The sequence below is a fragment of the Rhopalosiphum padi genome, chromosome 4 (genome assembly GCF_020882245.1).
Source record: "Rhopalosiphum padi isolate XX-2018 chromosome 4, ASM2088224v1, whole genome shotgun sequence".
Lineage (NCBI taxonomy): Eukaryota > Metazoa > Arthropoda > Insecta > Hemiptera > Aphididae > Rhopalosiphum > Rhopalosiphum padi.
The window spans coordinates 53,824,365-53,847,747 of record NC_083600.1 but is presented as its reverse complement, the minus strand read 5'-3'; the positions used below and the strand labels follow the sequence as shown (position 1 = coordinate 53,847,747).

The window sequence follows — 23,383 nt, the reverse complement described above, 5'->3', positions numbered from 1 at the left end:
GTCGCGGCTCCCAGGGGCGTCGTCGATTATTATCAAGGGAGCCACGCTCGCAGTAGAAACTAAAAATTTAAAAAATAAAAACTTGACAGAATCTGTCAAATTGTTATTCATGGAATACTTATCACAACTTATTGTTCAATTCCAAAATTATTTTTTTGAGGACGATCTGGAAATGAGGAAATGAGAATCGTGCTTTAAAAATGTACCCCATGATTTGATAATATTATGTAACAAAAACAAACACAGCCATCCCACTAAATATTAAAATTATTATTATTGTTTAAAAATGATTCCTATTATTAATAATTACATGTTTATTTCATCATTAAATAAAGTTAGAATAAATAATTTTCAATATATTTAGATAAACATTTTTAAGCTATTACTTATTTAATATTTATACGATTATACCATGAACCTATTAACACCGTTAAAATGTAAAAAATAATATAATTTTTATTTATTACAATAATAATTAATATCTAATATAATTTCTAACATATATTCGGCAAAAGTAAATTTACTCTACCTTATTTTTGTTGTAAATAAATTAATTATAAAAAGTAATATACAATACATTCATAATATGTCAAATGTCGTTATCTCTAACTTTTTCCTGTTTCTTTTGAGATTCGACACAACGATAATTAACTATAAATATTTAACAAAATATACTTTGTAATATAGGCGAAAGTACATCTTTTCTCAGAATTGTTTTTTGTATGCAATTTATTATATTCTGGTTAAATAGGATGAATTAAAAAAAGGCACGGGTTTAAAAAAAGCCTAAGGGACTTCAGCCTCCCCTTTGGACATATTATATTATCATACAAATATATAATAAATATTTAATACATCTATATATCTATATATTTAAAATTTAAACATAATAATAACTGATATTGTTGATAATTTTTCATATTTATCATTTGAAAATAAATTACAACTAATATCCTATGTACCTATTTACTAAAAAATTTTTTTCCTTTATTTAAATACAAATTAGCTCTTCTATTTTATGCTTCTAGATTCGCATTTGAAGGAAGTAAATTTTTAGTTGACAAAAAATTCAAAGCTTTTCTTAAAATATCTTTATTTTATTTCACTCTATTATCAATCAATATGATGAAATAAAAAAACGTCTAAATTCTTATATTTTGCGTATTATTCAAAAAACTATTGTTATTTTATGACTCATATACGTAGTTGATAAATATGATTGTATAATATTATTTTTATTTTTAGCCCAAACCACATTTTTTTTTTAATATTATAAGTACATTCAAAATTAAATAATTATTTATATTATTGTATAATATGGTCTTAAAGGCCTAAACCAAGAAAAAAGAAGAATATATACAATACGCGTTATAGAAACAACTTTATAATATATATTTTATATTTATACTCTAAAATATACCATACTAATTTATAATGTACAATTACTACAGTTATAATATTTATGTCGCATCCACTTAATGTAATCGTATTTTTCATGAAATGGATATCCATTTCATGAACAACGATCATATCGTGTAAGTCAAATTTTAGTTCATGAAATGGACATATATTTTATCCATTTCATGAAATGGAAACTCTTATTTTACACTTTGTGTAATATTTTTAATTAATTACATCAATGGGTAACATTTTGTGAAATCGAAATAATAATATTTTGTTTTAAAGCTTCGGTAAAATGCAACATTCGTTGCCATAGCTCTAATATTTGTAAAAATAAGTAATAATTTATTATTTATATAAATAATAAATTATTAATTATTATTATAATGATTATTATAACTATTTATATTTATATAATTTATTATTATTATAAAATATAATTATAATACAATATTACATAATTATAATAATCATGAATAAATGTAATAAAATGTACTCGTATCAATGTTATTATTTCGATTTCACAAAAAGTTACCTATTGATGTAATTAATTAAAAATATTACACAAAGTGTAAAATAAGAGTTTCCATTTCATGAAATGGATAAAATATATGTCCATTTCATGAACTAAAATTTGACTTACACGATATGATCGTTGTTCATGAAATGGATATCCATTTCATGAAAAATACGATTACACTAAGTGGATGCGACATTTATATGGTTTAAACGTTGATATTATTGAAGTTTGGATTTATGTATGAATTGATAAAGATATTATTTTTTTATTATAAAAATATATCTACGTTTCAAAATGTGTAGTTAGTTTAATGAAAAATCTTATAAGTCGCAGTTTTTCTTAATAATATAAAAATGTGAGTTTCATACATATTTAAAAAAAAAATAGATTAAAAAAATATACATAACTAGTCAACTAAAGAAGTTTTAAAAAATACTAGATTATGACAACCATTGCAGATATTTTGAATTAGAATGTAAAAATAACTAAATTTTTGATTACTCATTTTAAAGGTAAAAGAATCGAATATATTTTAAAGTCTATAATAAACAAACTAAATTGACCTTAAATGTTTGAATCGTATGTCAAAATTAATTTTTTTTTCAATAATATCGTAAATATTATAATATGACACATTATTTAAAAGATCACATTTTTGATAAATATACCAGAATTTTTATAGTACATTTTTAAAATTGTATTTATATAATCATTTGCATATTTAGCAACTTTTTTTGCATATTTCCGTATTCTGTATGCATAATAATATTATGTACATATTTTAGTTGGTTTTTTTTTATTTTGGAATTTAATTCGAGTACAGGTTCTAGATATTATGCAATATATAAGACTTAATACGACAATAAAATAATTTTTAAGATAAATTTGTTTATCACAATAATTAAAACATTATTTACACAGGAATATTCATTTTTTTATAATTTGATGTAAAGATGAAAAAGTAGTATAGTTAGTATTGTTTTATCATACTTGTAATTACCCTGCATCTCACCATCTTACATGTAACTGTTATAAATTATAATAATAATTTTACATAGATTATATCACTTCATTGTTAACACATAACATTTATTCAATCATTACAATCGCTATGCAAATCGTATGCATCTATTAAGTACGACATTTAATATTGTAGCATATAGACAAAAACATAATTGAATAGATACTTTATTAAGACACTACAGTGTACGCGTTCAAGTCGTGGGTTTGTGTTCATTTATATATTAAAATATTTTACGGTATCTTATAATTATTATAATTTTACCATGACATAAACTATGCTTGTTAGAAAATGATTGTGTTTTAGCAATGCATTTTATAAAATTATACAATAACCATCATACGTAAAAATGCGAACGCTCTTCGCAACGGTTTAGGATGGGCTACAGCCTGAGGTGTACGAATCACGGAATTCGTATTATATCTATGTATAGCCGTATAGGTGTATTGAGTATTGGACATTTGCTCACTTTGCTCACCTTGGCTGCAAGCCAGTGTATTATTATTTTAAACGTGAAAGCAACGGTCAGTGATAAATTACTATAGCAGTATCAGAAAATGATTAAAAACGTTTAAAGATTTTTATTTACGTGTATATGTTTTTTTATTATTATAACTTGTGATTTAACTACATAGGTTCACGACTTCACCGATTATAAATTGATTCAATTTAAAGTGTATATTTTAGAGCCATGTACATTTAAGCTAATTTGTTTTATTAAAAAATGAAATTAAATATAATACTACAGAGCCCCCAAATGTGAGTTTGCGTTTTCTATAGAGATTAAAGTTTAAAAGTTAATACCAATGACTGAATGACAAATTATATTACTTGAAACTCATTTTTGCACGGAAGCGTTTGCTGATAACTTTTCAACATTTTTCAAAGTTTTTGATATTTTATAGATTTTTTACACGTAGTTACACGATGAGACAATTTATAAATGATAAATTGAAGTGACATCTAGAATCTATTTAAGATTTCTAATCTGTATAGAATGTTTGAAATATTGTTGATTAGCAAAAAAATATTTATAAAATAAAACATCTATCATTAATATACTCAGAATCGTTAAAATTAATATATTTTAACGTAATAATTTAAAAACAGATGTTTTCTGAAACATAGAAAAATACACCGGGGTATAGCGTTGTCAGTGACAAATTAAATAATGCCATTGGATCCTCTGTATTAAACTCCGTTAATTATAAACTAAAACATATTTTAAACACAGTTATTTGGGTGGTTTTAACCAAATATAAAATATAAGCCTAAATTATATTCAATTATATAATTGCCATTTTATTATCTATGATCATTGGCAATTCTATACAAGCAAAAATGTATTCGTTTTCGTGAGCCGAAAAATCCATACGCGATGAGCTCCTTTTAAAAGTAAAAAACTTAAAAATTTGGCTTCGAGGTGTACATCTTCGGATATGGGATTAAGTAACCATTAACCAAATCTCAGAACCGTGAGAGTTTAATAGACTTGGCGGTGGATCACTTACATCCTCACACACAAACATAACCTTTCATTAATATAGATTTCGAGATTTTACTTTAGTGGTTGTGACGGAACTATTTATAATAAAATTATAATAAAGTTACAATTATATATATATATATATAATATATTATATCGATCGAGTCACTAGTGAGTAACGAGGAGACATTGCGCATTATATAGAATTTTAAACCTGAAAAAACGTATGTACAGAATAATGCGGTAATAATACATGTTTATTCTGTGCAATGAGATGAGACCATATATATATATATATATATAATATATACATGTATTAATATATATATATATATAATACCGTCTGTCCGGTCTACTCCTCTGTTTAAGTATAGGTATAGTGTTATTATATCCACTGCAGTCGTCCCTCTTATTTTGATATCCGCGGCAACCATCAAGCACGGCTAGTGTGTGTGTGTGTGTGTGTGTGTGTGTGTGTGTGTGTATAGCTCCACTCCGTATACCGGTTTTTAACGCCAACCGCTTATGCATGCGTATCGCCGCGCGCGGCGGAGATCGAAAGTGGTCTTATTCGCAGCATCGCGTTGCCCACTCGTCGACCACGGCCGCCGAGGAATAAATTTCTCCTTCTAAAGTCCTCCTCACACGATTGTCCACAGTGCAAACGAACGATAATCGTGCACGAAATGGATGAACTATCCAGATATTACCAGCACCTATACCGTACCTAACCTGCTACCACCGTGGCCGTGGTGCGTTTGTTATATACACTATCTGCCGCGTTATTTTTGTTTTTTTTTTTTTAGTTTTAGTTTAAGTTTTCTCTACAGTACCTATTAAACAATTGAATTGTTTCAATTTAAAGTATAAACAATATATTGCAGTGGTTCAAATCGTGCAAATATGAATTCTTGGACGGGTACTGCTAGAAGTATAGTTTTGTTCCTGACGTTGTCCATGTGCCTTTTCGCTGTTCGGAGTCAAACAGCCGTCCCTAGAACTGGCCATAAGATAAACGAACCACAAGGTAAATTTATACTTTAGATAATACAAAACATTACATATATAATACGAAATAATTTACATAAATATTTTGTAAGGGAATTGAGTATTTTTTATTTTTATTTTTAAAGATATAAATATAACAATTTTAACTTAATAGCTAACAGATTTAAAATTCTCAACAGTATTCATAAAGTGCAATAAGAAAGCAAAGGCATATTAAAATATTTGAAATAAGAAATAAATTACCATCTACAAGCATTTCTAAAAATCATGTTTACCATATAAGTAGTGCGTAATTATATTGATTTAATTCATAATTATTCATTCTTGTATTAACCTCATGTCTATTCACAATTCTATATTGTACCTATACATATAATATAAGTACAATGTAAATATTTCAAATTCGAATAAGTATGTACAAATATAAAACCATACTATTGTTTTACCAATTAGAAAATATTATAAATGAGTATACTTATAATGACTAACACTTAATATGACTTTAACGGTATAGTGTGATAACTCTAGTAAAAATCCGTTTATCTTATTCAGCTTTCTCTCTCGTCCACAAGAATTTTTTTCGATTTGACTTTCTTTATAAAATATTTTAGTCGATACTCCTATTTAAAATGCTTAATAGCTAATCCAATCGAGTTATTATCTCAATCAATATAATTTGTTACTTACATTTATTAATATTATTATAATAACAATATTAAATAAAGTATCTTATGTATTCATATTATTATACACATTAAATTCGATAAATCCAATTGTAAATAATGGAAATACATAGGTACGTAGTTAACATAATAATATTGTGTAATAGCCATATTTATGTTAATATTAAAGTAATGAGGCTTTTATTTTTATTGTTACTTGTTAGAATTATCAAGTAAAATCTTTAACAGCTCAAGGATAAAGAATGTGAAGTACCCATTAAAGATATAGGGAGTGAAAAACAAGTACATTTAACCTATAATAGAAACTATTATCTAGTTATTCTGTCTCTTAGTATAGATCCTTGACAAAATTTATTAAAAATACATCGTAGAAAGGAAAAATGTTTCTGTTATAGTTTATCCAAACAAATAACAATGTATGAATGTGTACATTTCTGTGAAAATTAGTATGGAGAAAATAACGAGTTTCTTTTTTTTAAATTTAGCTTTAAGACTAGACACTAGTCAGATATTTCAAGTCCGGATTTTTTTCAATTAAATAATAACGATTATATGATAATTTATAGTTACTCTTAGTAGACGTGATGGAGTAAAAACGTTTAGACGATAATAAAATCGTATTAAAATTATTTACGGATCAGTTTTTAAATTCATGTGTCCCTAAATTATTCTAATACAAATAGGTTTTACTACGTATTCTTGGTTATTTATAGGCATTTTTAGTTTTTAATACACATTATACAAATTTCAGTCGGTTATCTACATATATTATGTTATTGTTTTAAAAATTACACGAACGACGAATATAATTCGGAACTATTCGCATTTTCCGTTTCATTTTAATCTTTTTAATTTTTATTATTCTGAGTTAGGTCATAACTTTTGAATATTATAATGTCGTTTTATACAGCATAATATATGCTAGATATATAATATATAATTATGAAATAACTGAAAATAAAACATATCCTGTAACGAAATCTTGTGAGCTTTTTACAAATAACAGTAGTAAGAAATATGATATTTCATGCTTATAATAATACTTTGTAACTCATATAGAGCTGCTTATGATAATAATGAAAATATCACTAGACCTTACTATATAATTTATGTGGTCGTTGTTGTGCAAATTTATCAAAGCGAAACTGTTTTAGCATGCTATTATCGTGTGCTACACAGTAATCGAGGAACACTTTTTTCACTAACTAATGTGCATGATTATATATTATTACGCCTATCTTAACTGCAGGCATTTATTTTAAACACCGAAACGATTAATATTTTAATACGAGCGCCAATGACGAAAAAGGAAGAGTTATACTAAATCAAAATCTATAACGAAAGCGTGTATTTGTTTTTACGATTATAATGTGTTCTTTGGTAGGCATCTACCGATTGTAATTTATTGTATGTACGATTCAATAAACGTAAAACGTACACGGGTTTGAAGGTCGTGACCAGTAATAACACATAATATGCCCAACTGTATCTCACTACTACTGAAAGTTATAACACGTATATGTGTGTGCTTTGTCGCTCGACTGGCTATTGTATAACGTGACATTCAACCGGTATCATAAAGAAGAACTTCCTTGTGTACAAATATGTCTCCGTTATATGGTATAGGTGGGTCTCGACTCGTCGAGAGAAAGTGGATACTTTACATTACACGAACCTATAATTTTGTCTCCAATCTCATTATCACGGTATATATATCTAAAAATATTGTTTTAAAATAACAAATATAAAAATTTATCAGATTAAAAAATAAATGTCCATGAATATTACACCATTATATTGTCCATTATTCAATAATGATTTTTTTTTTCATATCTTTCGTACACTAAGCTCCGTAGTAATATAATTTAATAGCTACTTCTTAAACTCAATAACGTTGCATAAGATTATTTGTTTTTTGTTTATATACATATATACACTTAAGTATGAACAAATAATTCGGGTCTTATAAGTCCTTTTTTTTTTACACATTTTTATAATGTTAGCATACAGTAGTAGAGAAAGTACCATATTATAATGTAATGTAATATTATAATTTATAATGGGTACTTTTGTGAACAATGCTTATAGGTATAAAATTATATGGGCGTATAGTTTGCACACACGAGACGAGAAAATCTAATATTCCATAGATTATAAGCTAAAATTATAAATTTAAATTCAATAATTTCATAATAATTGTCTATTTTAAGGAGTTTTTGTTTAAATTTAAATTGGTATTATAATATCGAATTTATGAAAGAAAAAGTCAAATGTATTATCATCGTACAAATTCCGTTAATGTTACTTTGTTATAACTACTAGTTGTTTGTTTAAAGGTAGGTACTTATACAATATATACATAGATTTATAGTTATGATATATATAGGTATACCTATGTAACGTGGTAATTATTACATAACAAGTGGGGAATATCAATACGATATTAGTTATCCAGAAAAGGATTTCTATTCCACATAGATAAGTTTTTTGTAGCTTGGGGTGTGAATACTAGTGAAAGAGGTTATTATCAATAAAAGAAAACACGTTTGATTTATAAATCTAAAATAATTATAAATGTATTTTAAATAACATTTTACTGCAGGTATTTATATCAGAAAAAAATTGTTAAGAATTGTATATATGACTATATGAGTTGGCTCGTGTTGATTGTGACATTTGAACTGATTGCTTTGTGTCATTTTAGTAATAAATAATAATTTGGACGGAGTCAAAAAGTGTCGAGTGTATATATTTTGTGTTGTTCAATTTTATTATATGTATTTAGTGTACAATTTTGTATGTGATGTACAAAATATTATATCTATATAGCTAGCTAAAGATTTTATAAATATAAATATGTTATATAATATTTCTGGTGTATCTATATATCAATATAAAGTTGCATGTACCTACAATGAACATATAATAAATTTTATTAGTTATGCAATAAATTATAAAAAAGAAGAAGTATTTATTTGACTTGACTTGAGTAATATAACGTGAAAAAAAAAAGAAATATTCATGCATCTTCAAAAATAAATGACAGTCATTAAAAATTAACAAATTAAACATAAGTACCTACCTAACTAATCTTATAATTATTAATATTAGTGAATTTGACATTTCCCCTGTAAGTAAATTTAAAAATAAACGTTTTATTCTGTGGTACGTATGCTATAAATTATAATATTACTTAACTTATAAATTGTTTAAAATAAAAATATTTTTCAGTAAGTTAAGCATAGAAACTCAATTAAATTCAAAACAAAAAATTATAGGATAATAATATTGTACTCCATTAATCATTATTATTAGGTGTATCTTAAGGTCATGCATCAATCATTTACATCTTCTTTTTTCTCAACAATTTTGTCTCCTCTCCCATTGAATGAAGTAATAGTAGGTAGGTATTATTATATTGTTTCGCAATGTATTTATACGCACATTAAATTAGTATCAACAGTATAATTTTATCTCTATTTTCATATAGATATTACAAATATTACGATAATCTATGTTCATAATTTATATAATAGTAAATATTTATATGCTTGGTTTATTGCACTATAACAATGATAATGGAGTACCTATACAGAAGTAATAAATTAAAGTCAGTTTATAATTATAAGGTATAGGTTCAACGAAATAACAATTAACAACTATAATACATTATGGTAAACCGTAAACAGATTAATTAGTATTTAACCTGTTTACACGTTAGACAATTTTTATACAACAAATTTTAAATTCAATAGTTTGAATAAATTTTATTTTAAGAGTTAAGATTGAGTTGTAAAAAAAAAATATTACAACGTATTGAAAAAATATAACTCTTGTATATTTTTGTATTCAAATTTTCTTTTGTGTCAAAATATAATAAATACCTTCCTATATAATAATGTATACACACTATAATACATTATACTGTAATGATTACAAGTATGAAAATAGTCGTCTCGTGTTGTAGATATTATGTACCTACTGTGTTTATTAGTTATAATAAAATTATCTGATGTAGTACATTTCTATTCGATAAATTGGTTTTTGGATATAAATTATTAGTTTTTATTGATTGATGATCAAAAATGAATAACTATGAAATAAAATGGAACACTTGTTAGGCTAGGTTCGAGACGTTTTTTGCTATTATTTAAAAAAAAATATGTATTATAGCCGGTTTGCCCGGTACTATTATTAAAAAACTGTCACAAAATAATAAATTGGTTTTAAACGCATTGCAAGTTACAGGCATGCGTGTGTGTGTGTGTGTGTGTGTGTGTGTGTGTGTGTGTGTGTGTGTGTGTGTGTGTGTGTGTGGATTTATGATATTTAGGTAAGTTACCACTAGGTAAGGTAGGTAAATAGGCAGTATACCTATTAATGTATATTATGTAATGTGTTTAGCATTTGCTGAAAAATAGTATACGTATGTTAGTGATTTGACACGACACCGTGATAAATACTTCTTCATTAGTGCGAAGGATAGAAATTAGAGTATATAATACATATAAAACATTTAAGAATTTCAAGATGATACGTATCGGAAAAAAGTTTTGCTGCGTCGATTTTTTAAAATGTTTACCGTAGTTGTTAAAATTATACAGACTTTCAACAAATAACATACATAATAATATATATTTTATGGTCATAATATGAAGTCTATCTACTATTTGTGATCACAACAGCTATGCAGTAAATAGTAATTATTATATTCCGTACTATCTCTAGTATTCGATCACATAATATACCATATAGCTGATACATATTATATATAATACCTGCTGTAGTACCTATTAACGATCTATATAATCTTACATTATATATATAAAATTTATACGTTGCATGTATATTTCGTTGGCGTAACGAATTTTTTTCCAAACGTCGCGTAGGCACTATTTATTATTATTATTATATATCCATACAATAGTGGCTAAGTACGTCTTATTCAATACATCTCACATACATACTTATCACCATTCTCATAACATGGCGTGCGCATATGAACATATTATAGCTTACTCGCCTACATTATGCGTTTAATGTATAAAGTGATTCAACAATCGTGCTCACCCCCATATATCTTTATAATAATTTAAATATTTATTCAAATTTTAATTTTTGAATAATGCTGAACGATCAGATTAATTTCAATTACTTAGACATTTTATTTGCGATACAAACTTATTTTTTCAAATGGAAACATTCTTTTTTTTACTATAAATTGTTTAAAAGATATTTTTTGAACACTATAATACATTCTTATTTCTCAATCTAAATTCAAACGAGTGGTTTCTAAAAAAATGTATTCATCTATCTATTAGCATTTTATTTTTAATTTTTTTAATTTTCTGAGTTATAAATATTCACTAAATATTACATATATTTTATGAAAAGTTAGTATCAAAAACCCTGACAACATAAAAAGTTTGAATATTTGTATGTACTTGTAAATATGGTTTTTAAGAGAACGTTACTACGTCATACTATAGTGTTATTATATCTGTACTTACTAACGTACAGCACAACACATTTTTGTTTAGCAGAACCAATATTGTGTTGAAGGGAGTTATAAGTATTTTAAAATTTTAATATTTTACATATACCTACAGCTATAACATAAATCCAATATTAGAGATATCAATACGAAATCAGTTTGAATGACGCAAATTTTCTATATTGTACGTACTTATGTAAGACGGATACAAGACATTCGGATGAGACGTCCTCTAAAAATTTGAAAAATAAAAAATTGAATGTAACCATAAATTGAGAATACAGCGGGGTTGACTGCATGGTTGGCGAATAAACAAATATAGGTGGCTATATAATACAGTATAGGTTGCCAAGTACATTCTATTCGATATATTTCGCATACCTACCGAGCTCCGTTCTATCGTAAAATCGCGTGCAATACATGCATAAAATTTGATAACCTACATAATATGTCATATTGTCATTATACATAAATTGCGCGTTATAAATTATTGTAAATAGGTATCGCTATTATTTATTATATTTATTATTTATTATTGTTGTTACATATTATTTTAATAACTATTATTGCACCGGCGTGCTCTAATACACCGATACGTATCACAATGTGTTATCCACTCTTGAAATTCTTATCTGTTTGTTGTGTGTAGGTGGTGATTTAGTGAGGCAGAATAGCATTACGCAGCAAATACTGGCGCAGTACCTGCAAAAGCGTCTGAACAGGGCGGGCGGGAGTGTGCATCAAATCGGTCAACCACAGTTGTTATTGCCGACCGGTGGAAACGATTTGACGGGAAGTGTCGTCGGTATAAATAATAACGGTATTCAGAGAAATGTCGCCGAAAATCTTTACGACGGACGGGACGTCGACGATGACGAGTCCATCGAAGATGCGCGATATTATCAAGGTTAGAATTCAGACGACGAAAAAATCGTTTGATGCGTTTATACAATACCTTTCCTGAAACAATAATAATAAATTATAATCACATTGTGAAGCATCCTAGAGACTATAGGGTTTATAATAGTTGATAAACGGATTAGCCGATCATCGCGGGGGCGAAAAAATAAGCGCAACACGAAATAGGTACTAGAATAATAGGATTTCAAGCAAATTATGATTTTCAAACGGAAATCTTTTCGAAATAGCTCATGTTATTCAAAATAGTCAGAGTCCACGCTGTTGCAAGAACAATGGAGTGTATAATTTATATATTTATATTTTGTACCTATACTATCGTTTCGTTATAATAATAAAAGATTATAAAAATTTCTGGATGGAATTTTAAAATATGTGAAAACGCATTGTTCAAGATCGAGACAATATTAGGACTGTATCCAAATTGCATGCCACCTCTTAGAGGGATATGTCGAATTGCATGCCGTGTACCCACAAGTTTTTTATCATGCATGATGTATTTATATGTAAAACTTAAACTTTAATTTTGATTTTTCGTGTATTATTATCATTATTAATTTTTTGATTTATTATATTATTATTACTTGTAATTTTTCAGTGTAATTTAGTTAATTAAATAATTTTAAACTATTCCCCCCTTTTTTTCATATTGACATATTTTATTATTATAATTTTTATTTTTTTTATTATTATACATATACTTGTAATATATTGTATACTGTCAAAAAAGTTCACCAAATTTTATAATATTATTATTTATTTGAAATTCCATGTAAAAATGTAAAATACATTCACTTAATTACCTTAAACTAAAATCGTTTTATTTAATATTCACAGAACCATTTTCTCCTGTGATTTGGTAAATTTTTAAAAAAAAAGTATTTCAATCTAAAAACTTATCAGTTTCTATGCGTGCGTTTTTTAAAAAAATAATAGAAAAATCAAAAATAAAGTTTAAGTTGTGCACATAAGTGCATAATAAATAAAGATAAACTTGTAGGTGGTAATAGGTACACTGCATGCAATTCGGACAGACCTCTCTAAGAGGCGGCATGCAATTTGGACATTCCAATTTACGTTTATTTTTTTGGCACGAAATTCGGATGCACCGAATATTAGACACCTATCAATGATAAATTTACTGTTGTGGGGTCTATAGTGGTTATAGGATTTAGAATTTGCAGTGCTAAGTACCTATCCTTAGCATAACAAGTATATTTAAACCAACATGTGTATTTACATAACAAATTCCGGTATAGGAACCTATAAAGGTATCTGTATAGGTAGTAAATAATTTAAATATAATATAATCTATATTGGCATATTCGCGTGTGTTAGTTATGCTAGTTAATCTACTGCAGTTAGCGTCGTATTTTTATTTATTATACTTTTTTTAATAATTTCATAAAAAGTATGTAAAAACGAAAAATACTATACCTATTTTGATAATGTTTTTAACCTACTTATTATTTTCGTAGTTGTTATGTGTTGAAAAACGTGTAAATATCTGTTAGCTACTACATTATGTTGGTTTAGCGCGCATATGTGTTGAGTACACATTGGTACGTTTTTCGGGAACAACATTTGAAATACGTTTAAAACAATTGAATATCAAAAAAATATTCAAAAATGTTATTTAGGAAAAAAATATAATTTATTTGTGATCATTGATACCTATACTTCTCCTTCTCCTTCTTGAACATCAGTAAAATATAAATACCTGAAATCACACACTCGAGATTTAATATAAGTATGCCTTCAAAAAATAAACGGCAATGTCTATCATTGAGTTATATAGAGTTTTTAATAAGAGTTGGTATATACCTACCAAGACCACAATAACATTATACCTATGCAACTATACAGTTAAGACTAACAACAGTAAACATTCTATTTTGACCGGTATTATAATATATTATTATGATATGAGTATATGACATCGTTTACGGGTCTCAATAGCCACGTCCAAAAATCAATTTTAACCGCGATTGCTCTATTGTAAATTTCTTTTAATAGTCCAAAGTGTGAACAATGAACGAAATGTAACCTAGGGGTTGAGAATACAAAATTTGTAATGCATATATAAATATATATACATACATATATACTATTAACTATTTTTTATTATTATTGATTTTAAGTACTTTTGTTGTGGATGAGAAAATGTTGTAGCGAAGTGTTGTAATATGAATACTTCATGCGGAAATTTATTGTAGTAAATATTTATGGGGCGAGGACAGTGAACGACAAAGTATGTGCGTTATGATTCGTGATCCAAGCGGAGGTCAGGTCATGAAAAACATATTTAGAGTTTGACCAAATCAAATCCTTGACCAAATTATTACAATATTTATGGATAATATACATATATACATATGTGTAGAGAGATAGATATTTAATATTAATTATCAATTTTAATAACAATTTATACTATATAATTATAATTTGCAAATAGATACTTATACAAGCTATTGAGCGATGATATTTAAAATGGGCGTTCATTAAAAACAAAAACCATGGAAAGTATAATTGTTATTATTACGTTACTATAGAATTCACAAAAAATGCATCGCTGTTTGAAACATATACATATAGGATCAGCTACTTTATTTTTTGAATTTACTATATTACTCGAACAACACAATAGACGAACAATTCAGTTTAATACATCATATTCGTATTATAGTTATATGTACACGCTGCAATGTTATAATATATTAACAATCATACGTTCTAATTATTTTTATTGCCAAACAACAATACTGTAAATCTTATTAGATGGTATCAGTTTTGCGTTTCAAATGATATTGAACATATAAAAAATATATAGATAATGTTCTTAATGCCATTATAAATTTCGTTATTTTCTAAGTGGATCTCATCTATTGTTCGGTATTTTGTAACGTATATGTACCGATTGTACCGCAGAAATACAACAGTACTACTAATAAACGCCTAAAGTCGCTTTATGCATCGCCTGCTATATTTGTTATAAAAATAAAAGGTATACCAACAATCCTTGATGGTAATTCTTACATCTTACAATTTATATTTTAATATCTATTATTACATAATTTAGGTATGAGACATACAGGTGTGCTTTATACGATACTCATTTCTGATTTCATAAAAAAAAATTATATATTATTGTATAGATAATGTAGAATTGTAGACTGATATTAGAAGAATGTACCTTTCACGTAATATATTACATTAAATAGTGAGTAGTATTACTACAATAGTAGTTTAGTAGGTACCTACCGAGACCGAGCTATATCATTATTGTATTGTGCGATAAAATTGTTTTTTGTCATTTTAAGTACCTATCCGTCAAACGCATTATTCTAACTATGTATAATAAATTTACGAATAACATAACCTAATCATAATAATCATTTTTTTTCACATTCATTGTTTGACAATTGAAAAACCTACATAACTAGTAAATTCTTACTACAATAGTTATGGTATCTTGATTTAAACCTTTTTAAACAATATTCGCAGTTCCTGCAATAAAAATAATAATTAAATATACCTACTCATTATATAATCAGTTATGTCACTTAACTTTGACATGTAATTTACGTTCGACATTAATGTATTATTTATGTACACGGAGAGGTATTTAGTATTCTCTGGTGATTTACATAATAATAATTAATAACAATAACAAATTAATGAATTATAATAAAATAGTATATATATTTTTAAATTTTAATATAAAATATAATTTTCCTTTTTTAATGCATGTTTTCAATATCCTCATTAACCGCATTTATTCTTTCTTCTTTGCAGTATGATAACAGCCAACAGGGCTAACTCTTACGTAAAGGTTCTTGTCATTCATTACAAGCGATTCAATCGATATCAATTATATTAATTCAATTGTAAATTTTAAGTATAACTTACGAGCTATAGGTATTTACGAATTGTGAAACATTTGAACTATATGAATTGTTAAATTATCTGATATTCTTGTTATCAAATTTTCAATCATCCAATCATATTATCCTAACATCACTTGACTATAATCATAAACTGAATAAATGTATTAATAATAAATCAATAAAATAATGTATTATAATATTTTTTTTAATAATTAGCACACACTAGTTACAAAAAAAAAAAAATCATGGGAATTTCCTACTCCTCGTAAATACGCCTTTGTATGTACAATAAGCATTATAGGTTCCTATGTTTAATATAAATACTCGAATTAATGCGGATAACCACCTTCGTTATTTTTCATACTACTTCAGCATATTATTAAGAATCACAATCAGAAACATTTACTACACAGTATATACACGTAGTAGTGGTACAAAATATCTAAAGTCTAGATGACTAAATATATTGATTCCATCATTTTGAAAAAGTAACCCTCGTGCAATACCCAGCTGTATCCACGCTATACAGGATGAACTGGCAAATGTAATAAATATCAATTAACTGTAACTATAACTTGTATTTTAATCTATAATAAAAAAAAAAAATATATTTTTTTTAACATAATTCATTAATAACCATAATAATAAAAACAATTTTAGTTTAGTTAATGATTACATTTGCCGGTCACATATTTTTTTTTTTTTTGATGCATACGTCATACAATGTAAATAATATAAAATAATAAAATATCTGTGCCAAAAATCTAATTAGGTATACTGAGAAAATATCTCATTTTAATACATAAAAATGTATTATTTTTTTTTTAAATGTATGCACATAATTTGAAATAATATTTTATACTCTTAAGCATAACATTACAAAATTGTGGGTATACGGAAACCAACCATTATAATATGTATAATTCGTTTCACGCCAGTAATTTTCATCATAATAGTTCTTGATACCAGCAAAGTGGTATTAAAATAATTAAATAAATGTATTTTTAAAATACCCACAGAGGTAATATAATGAACATTAAATTAAAGGTATTTATAATTATTATTATTGCAAAAATATCAAATACTTTTAATAATATTCACGTACGTGATTGACGTTTTTGTTTTGTTTCTAAGAATCGTATACCCGTGATCAGTCATCTAATTACATTAATACGGAGTATTTTATAAATCGCTGATACATTTCGTGAATAATAAATTTTTAAAACTAGTTATTTGTACTTTGGTGTAGATACGTATTTTGTAATATGTTATTCGAGTAGCTGACCTCGGATGCAAAAATTAATAAAACTTAAAACAAATTTTTTATTCTACGCACCATTTTAAAATTAAACATATAATATGAAGCATATTATACCCGTATTACATAGTACACATTTTATTACCTTAACCAATGCGGCAATGGGTTTAATACACGTCTACGTAATCAAACATTTAACATATTATATGGAATATAAATCATTCAAAAATCGATATAATATATTTTATAGCAAAGGTTAAGGTACTTATATCCAATGTACATCACAAATTCACAATGTATAGTATACAAACGTACCTATATGGGTATGTTATTTTTGAAAACATTTTAGAAGGTTATGTTTGAACCTTGAACCTATATTGGAGTGCAACGAGTTACTACACCTCGAGGGTCTGAACCTGAAATCAAAATAAACCTCATGGTTAAAGTATGATGCAGAAATGTAGAATGTAGATCGTATGGTGTATATAAACTATATAAAGAGTACCTATACATGTATGACACTGAACATATGGATGGTATTATAATTTAATATTTTTTTTGTCCCATTATAACCGTATTATAATAATTTTAATACCTGATTTCCTCGTACATAAATCATATATATGTTTTATTATTATGCAATATAGACATCAACATTCAGTAGCAAAAAACTGAAAAAACTATGGTACTAAAGCGAGAGGCCAGGGAGATATCATTATAATTAATTATACCACTCAATTCTTATAAATGGAAAACAATTTGAGTAAGTCTTTGACCCCTTCACATCTTAAAAACCCGATGTTTTATCTCTCGAAATTTGCATTGTATAATATTCGTAAACAGGAATTTATTCACACTACGCGTGTCGACGTATTTGCACCTACAGATATACATAATACAAAATACATCACCGATACTAATATGAACAAAAAATAAATTTTTGTATGATAATTGTTAGTACTTAGTAACACGTGAACTTAAACACAATAATTTATATCTAATAGAAATACGTTCACAAATATATCATGCTTATTTTAAATATTTAACATTTAAATGTATCTAACTAATAAAACATTAAACTTTGAATAATAGGTAGGTACGTCATAATATCTCAATGTTAACATCGTTTTACACCGTAAATCTAAGTTTGGTTTTAACATAAAATCATTTTAATAAGAATTGAAAAGAATATTTCAGTGAAACAATAATTGAAATATTCAAGGCCACACGACATCAATATGTATTATATTTAACTAAAATGTTAAAAATCATTGTTGGTTTCATTATTTGATTTATTAAAAATTAGAACTAAATACTTCGCTGAACGAAGAACTAACCTAACCAATATAGCAGCAAGTACCTATAACTTCCATAAACTTCAACCCACCTATAACCAATAACAACCTTTAAAATGAGGCACTTTTAAACTGTATTACTAAAATCATATTATATTTGGTAACACTATAATAAAATATAATTATTATAATTCATCACCATAGATATTATTTAATTTCTTTCTCATTATTTCAGCAATTTGTTCATAAATGATTAATAAAATATTAACCAGGTACCTAAAGTACCCATATTTCTTTAGCTTTTTCATTCGTTGATAAATATAAGTATATAATATTTATATACAGAGTGATGCACTCCTTTTTTTCCTTTATTGGAAAATATATTTAAATTTACATTTTATTTTAGTTTCTAAGTATACTTAAGAATCACATTTTTAATAATTTAGAAATCTTTATACCATTATAGGAATGTTTTGTAGTAATACCAACAATTTTTTTTTCAAAATAAGAACCCCGCCCATTCTCTGTAAATAATTAAGTACATGATTTTTTTTTAAATGTTCATGTATTTAAAATTTAAATAATTGAAATTAAAACAATTTGTTTTCGAGTTATTTAACTCTATGTACTATCCACTGTGTATAATCGGTCCATAGTAAATTATATAAATATAGCTGCAATAATAATTTTAAAATTATGGTAATTATTACTAACGATATTTTATAGTTTATAAAAATTGAATGAGTTTATACAAGATAACATTTTAGATCTGTTTCTTATCCTTAGTATATACATTAATAACTCAAATTACCCATAACCCAATAAAAATTTGATTTAAATAATATATCAACATTTTCAAAAAAAAAAAAAAATCTACTAAATAGTTTACAGTAAAAAAGTTAGTTATCATTTAAAAAAAGAAGTTTGTAACGGCACAGCACACAATCAAATTATTAGACTTTAATAGTAAAAACTATAAAAATTAAAATTATTAAAAATAATACGATTAAGTATATATTGGTACTTAAACATACCGAAAATCATAATTTGAATTAATTTATTATTGAAAAAAATAAATAAGGTGAAAACGTTTGGTGAATCATATCGTATGACGTATGCCAATACCATGATATACTGTATAGAACCATAGAATATAAGATAAATTACTTTTGTTTTGAAAAAATTCAATATAAGTAATTTCAATTGGTTAACAAATAACAATATTATGTTATTTTATTTCATGTTATAGGTGAATGCAACAACAATAATTGTGTTGAAGATAGCGCTTCCGTTATAAATAAGTGGTCACTGCCACTTTTACGTTCGGGAGACAAAAAGTTATACTTGGGAATATTTTTCAAGGTAAATATTTGAAGACAAGTTAATAATAAAATCGATTTGAATAACAAATATGAATTTATTACCTATTTTTATTAATTTAGGCTAATTGGTACAAATCCGCTCAATACTGTAGATATCATGGAATGCATTTGGCTAGCATTAGTAGCCAAGAAGAAAATGACAAATTGGAAAAATACATTAAAGATAATGGTAAGAACATACTTGATAAATGAATAATCGTAAACTATACATCTAGCTGTAGGTATAGCTAGTGGTGTATAGAGCGTGATAAACGACTGTAGCCCATAAGCGTAAAATATGACCCGAAAGCGCAAAAAAGATACCTTTCTAACAAACCATTATGAGCACAAATACATTTTTCAAAAATAAAGTGTATTTTATCAAAACCATATAGTTATTAATTAAGCTTTTACAATAATATTAAAATAAGTTTTAAAATTTAAAACAAAAATCACATATTTTTAGTAATTATAGTAATATTAGTATAATTATAATGAGTACCGTAAATTTGAAGCCCACCGTTTTTAAGTAATCTAATCTAAAAATTTTTTTTTAAATTAACTAGTTCCATGTTTTTATATTGGAGTTAATTTAAATAAATACCATTTTATAAAAGTTTATACTGTATATACAAATTAGTTATCTTGATTATCAGCCGTCACCGTTATTTGTTACGGTAAAATACGAAAATTATAATACAAAACTTCAATTTAACTCGATCACTGTTGCTTTTGAAATATAAAAATACTATTTATTTTAAAAATAAATATAATAAGAATACAATTTTAAACTGAAACTTATAATGTAACGGGTAATACATCGTATCTATCAGGTATTCAGGTAAACAATTTATTTTCGCGCTTTTATTCCACTACTAAGGTACAAAAGCACAAAACGAATTTGCGCTTTCGGTTTCACCGTGATAAATTATAATTATAATAAAACTTATCGACATTTCAAATTATTTAGGCTTAGGTCATGAACACTTTTGGACCTCTGGTACAGATCAAGCAGAAGAAGGATCATTCTTTTGGTTAGCCAATGGCCGGCCGATTGGGTTTACTAACTGGAATGCCGGGGAACCAAACAATTTCAAATATGAGAATGGCGAAGAAGAACATTGCTTAGAGTTATGGAATCGAGATGGTAAAGGTCTAAAATGGAACGATTCGCCATGCTCGTTTGAAACCTTCTTTGTATGTGAAATGTGAAGAACTAAGAATAAATTAGAAATAATTGAATTAATTGTACTATAAAAATATTGAGCATTACTATAATTTATATCTTTATCACATTAGATTTAATTTGTAAATAATTGTATTAGACAAATCTCTCAATTTAGATTTAATTATTTAAATAAAAAAAAGTTTCTAAACTGATTACAATTTATTATGTATTTTTAATAGTAAGTTATCTGTTAAGTAAATACTAAGAAAAAAACTTTAAAATATAAACATATTAATTAGGTTTATGTTTATATGATAGCATTACTAAATAAAATGTTATAAGATAATATAATATAAGACGTTTCAAAAGTTTTTGGAAAATACGTTTATTTAATATGAAAAATGTTTTAATTATTTTTAGTTGTTATTTAATCAATTTTCAATACCTATAATCTATATGGTGGGTTATTGATCACTTATCAGTAATTTATCATAATATTTGGTGATAACAAGTCGTACCTATATTTTTTAATCACATATAACGTTTGTCGTTGAACAAAATGTCAATAAAAGAATTTTTATATTGTTTATTAACATTTAAATGAAAAATGAAAAATGTAACGTTTATTGTTGAACACAATATCAATAAATGTATTTTTACATTGTTTATTAACATTTAACAAACGCATTGTAAATAAAATTATATCCAGTGCCTTTGTTAGAAACTTTAATTTAATTTTAGTTTTATTTTTGAGGTGGGGGAAGAGTTTGCACTTAATTTTTCTCTCTAATTTTTGCTCTCTAAAATACCTAGGTACGTACCACTTATAATTTTATGACTCTTTTATTTATTAACTCTTTACTACACATATACTTTTTTCTTATAACTATATAACTACAGTATGCATTTAACATAACAATGTATTAACGTTATTATAAACCATAGATTAATTTATTACCTAAATAATATGTGTTGTAAATATTAAATTTCATTTTTAATCCTAATACTATTATATATTAGCCACTAACAAAAATACAAGACCACAAGGCCGTAACTGGAAAAAAATTTCGGGGGGGGGTTTTAAGCTAAAAAAATTGTGTTTTGATTAAAACAGAGATTGAAATAGTTATTTTACCTACTACCACATAATATAACACGAAAAAATTTCGGGGGGGTTGAACCCCCAAAACCCTCCCCAAGATACGGCCTTGCAAGACCATACATTTTAATTTTTATTAACATATAATATGTGTAATATAAAACAAGCTATAGCTAAAAATAAAGGTGATTAATATTAAGCTACTAAATAAATTTAAATGATTAAAAACATATGTAATAAAAGCCACAATGGCACACTAGCACAGTATATTTTTAACACGTTGCAAATAAATTGTGCGACGGCGTTCGTTCGTAACATATTTACGAAGTTCACACCAAATATTAAACGACAAATAAACATCATATTTTAAAAATTGTGGTTATCCCATTATCTATAATATATTACATAGTTACCGTAATTAGGTATAGTATGTGGTGGGCCTAACCTTGTATTCGTAAATAAATATTGAAGATAAGGAATTACGTAAACAATGAATAATATATCATTGATTCACCTTGAATTAGGTATATACATAAATATATTAATTATATATCATAAGGAATTGATGTACACCAGTGGCACCAAAGGTTTTAAAATGTGGTTGGGCAATTTCAAAATTTCGCGACTGCAATACCCATTGGCATAAAAAGAATATTTAATTTTGTGGGGGTAAGGTGTAAAAATATACATTTACTCATAAAAAAGTTATGATGTTAATATAATAGATTTTTCAAAACATTTTTCAAAAAAGAGGTTAGAACAAGGACTTTGGTGCCACTGTTGT

At 26.0% G+C, this 23,383-nt stretch overlaps 1 protein-coding gene across 1 annotated transcript; it reads left to right on the top strand.

Annotated features, from left to right (window-relative positions):
- The first annotated feature begins 4,975 nt into the window (after positions 1–4,975).
- On the top strand, positions 4,976–21,712 carry LOC132930175 (uncharacterized). The gene is made up of 6 exons (XM_060995893.1): positions 4,976–5,180; positions 5,313–5,455; positions 12,263–12,520; positions 20,221–20,333; positions 20,414–20,522; positions 21,303–21,712. Exons 1-6 carry the CDS (start codon positions 5,119–5,121, stop codon positions 21,542–21,544), a joined length of 927 nt encoding a protein of 308 aa, XP_060851876.1. The 5' UTR covers positions 4,976–5,118; the 3' UTR covers positions 21,545–21,712.
- The last annotated feature ends 1,671 nt before the right edge of the window (positions 21,713–23,383 follow it).

Coding starts and splice junctions, on each gene's coding strand:
- LOC132930175 (XM_060995893.1), top strand. CDS start 5,119: ATGAACTATCCAGATATTACCAGCACCTATACCGTACCTAACCTGCTA. Junction 5,181..5,312: donor CTGCTACCACCGTGGCCGTG/GTGCGTTTGTTA, acceptor AATATATTGCAG/TGGTTCAAATCGTGCAAATA. Junction 20,523..21,302: donor AAAATACATTAAAGATAATG/GTAAGAACATAC, acceptor CAAATTATTTAG/GCTTAGGTCATGAACACTTT.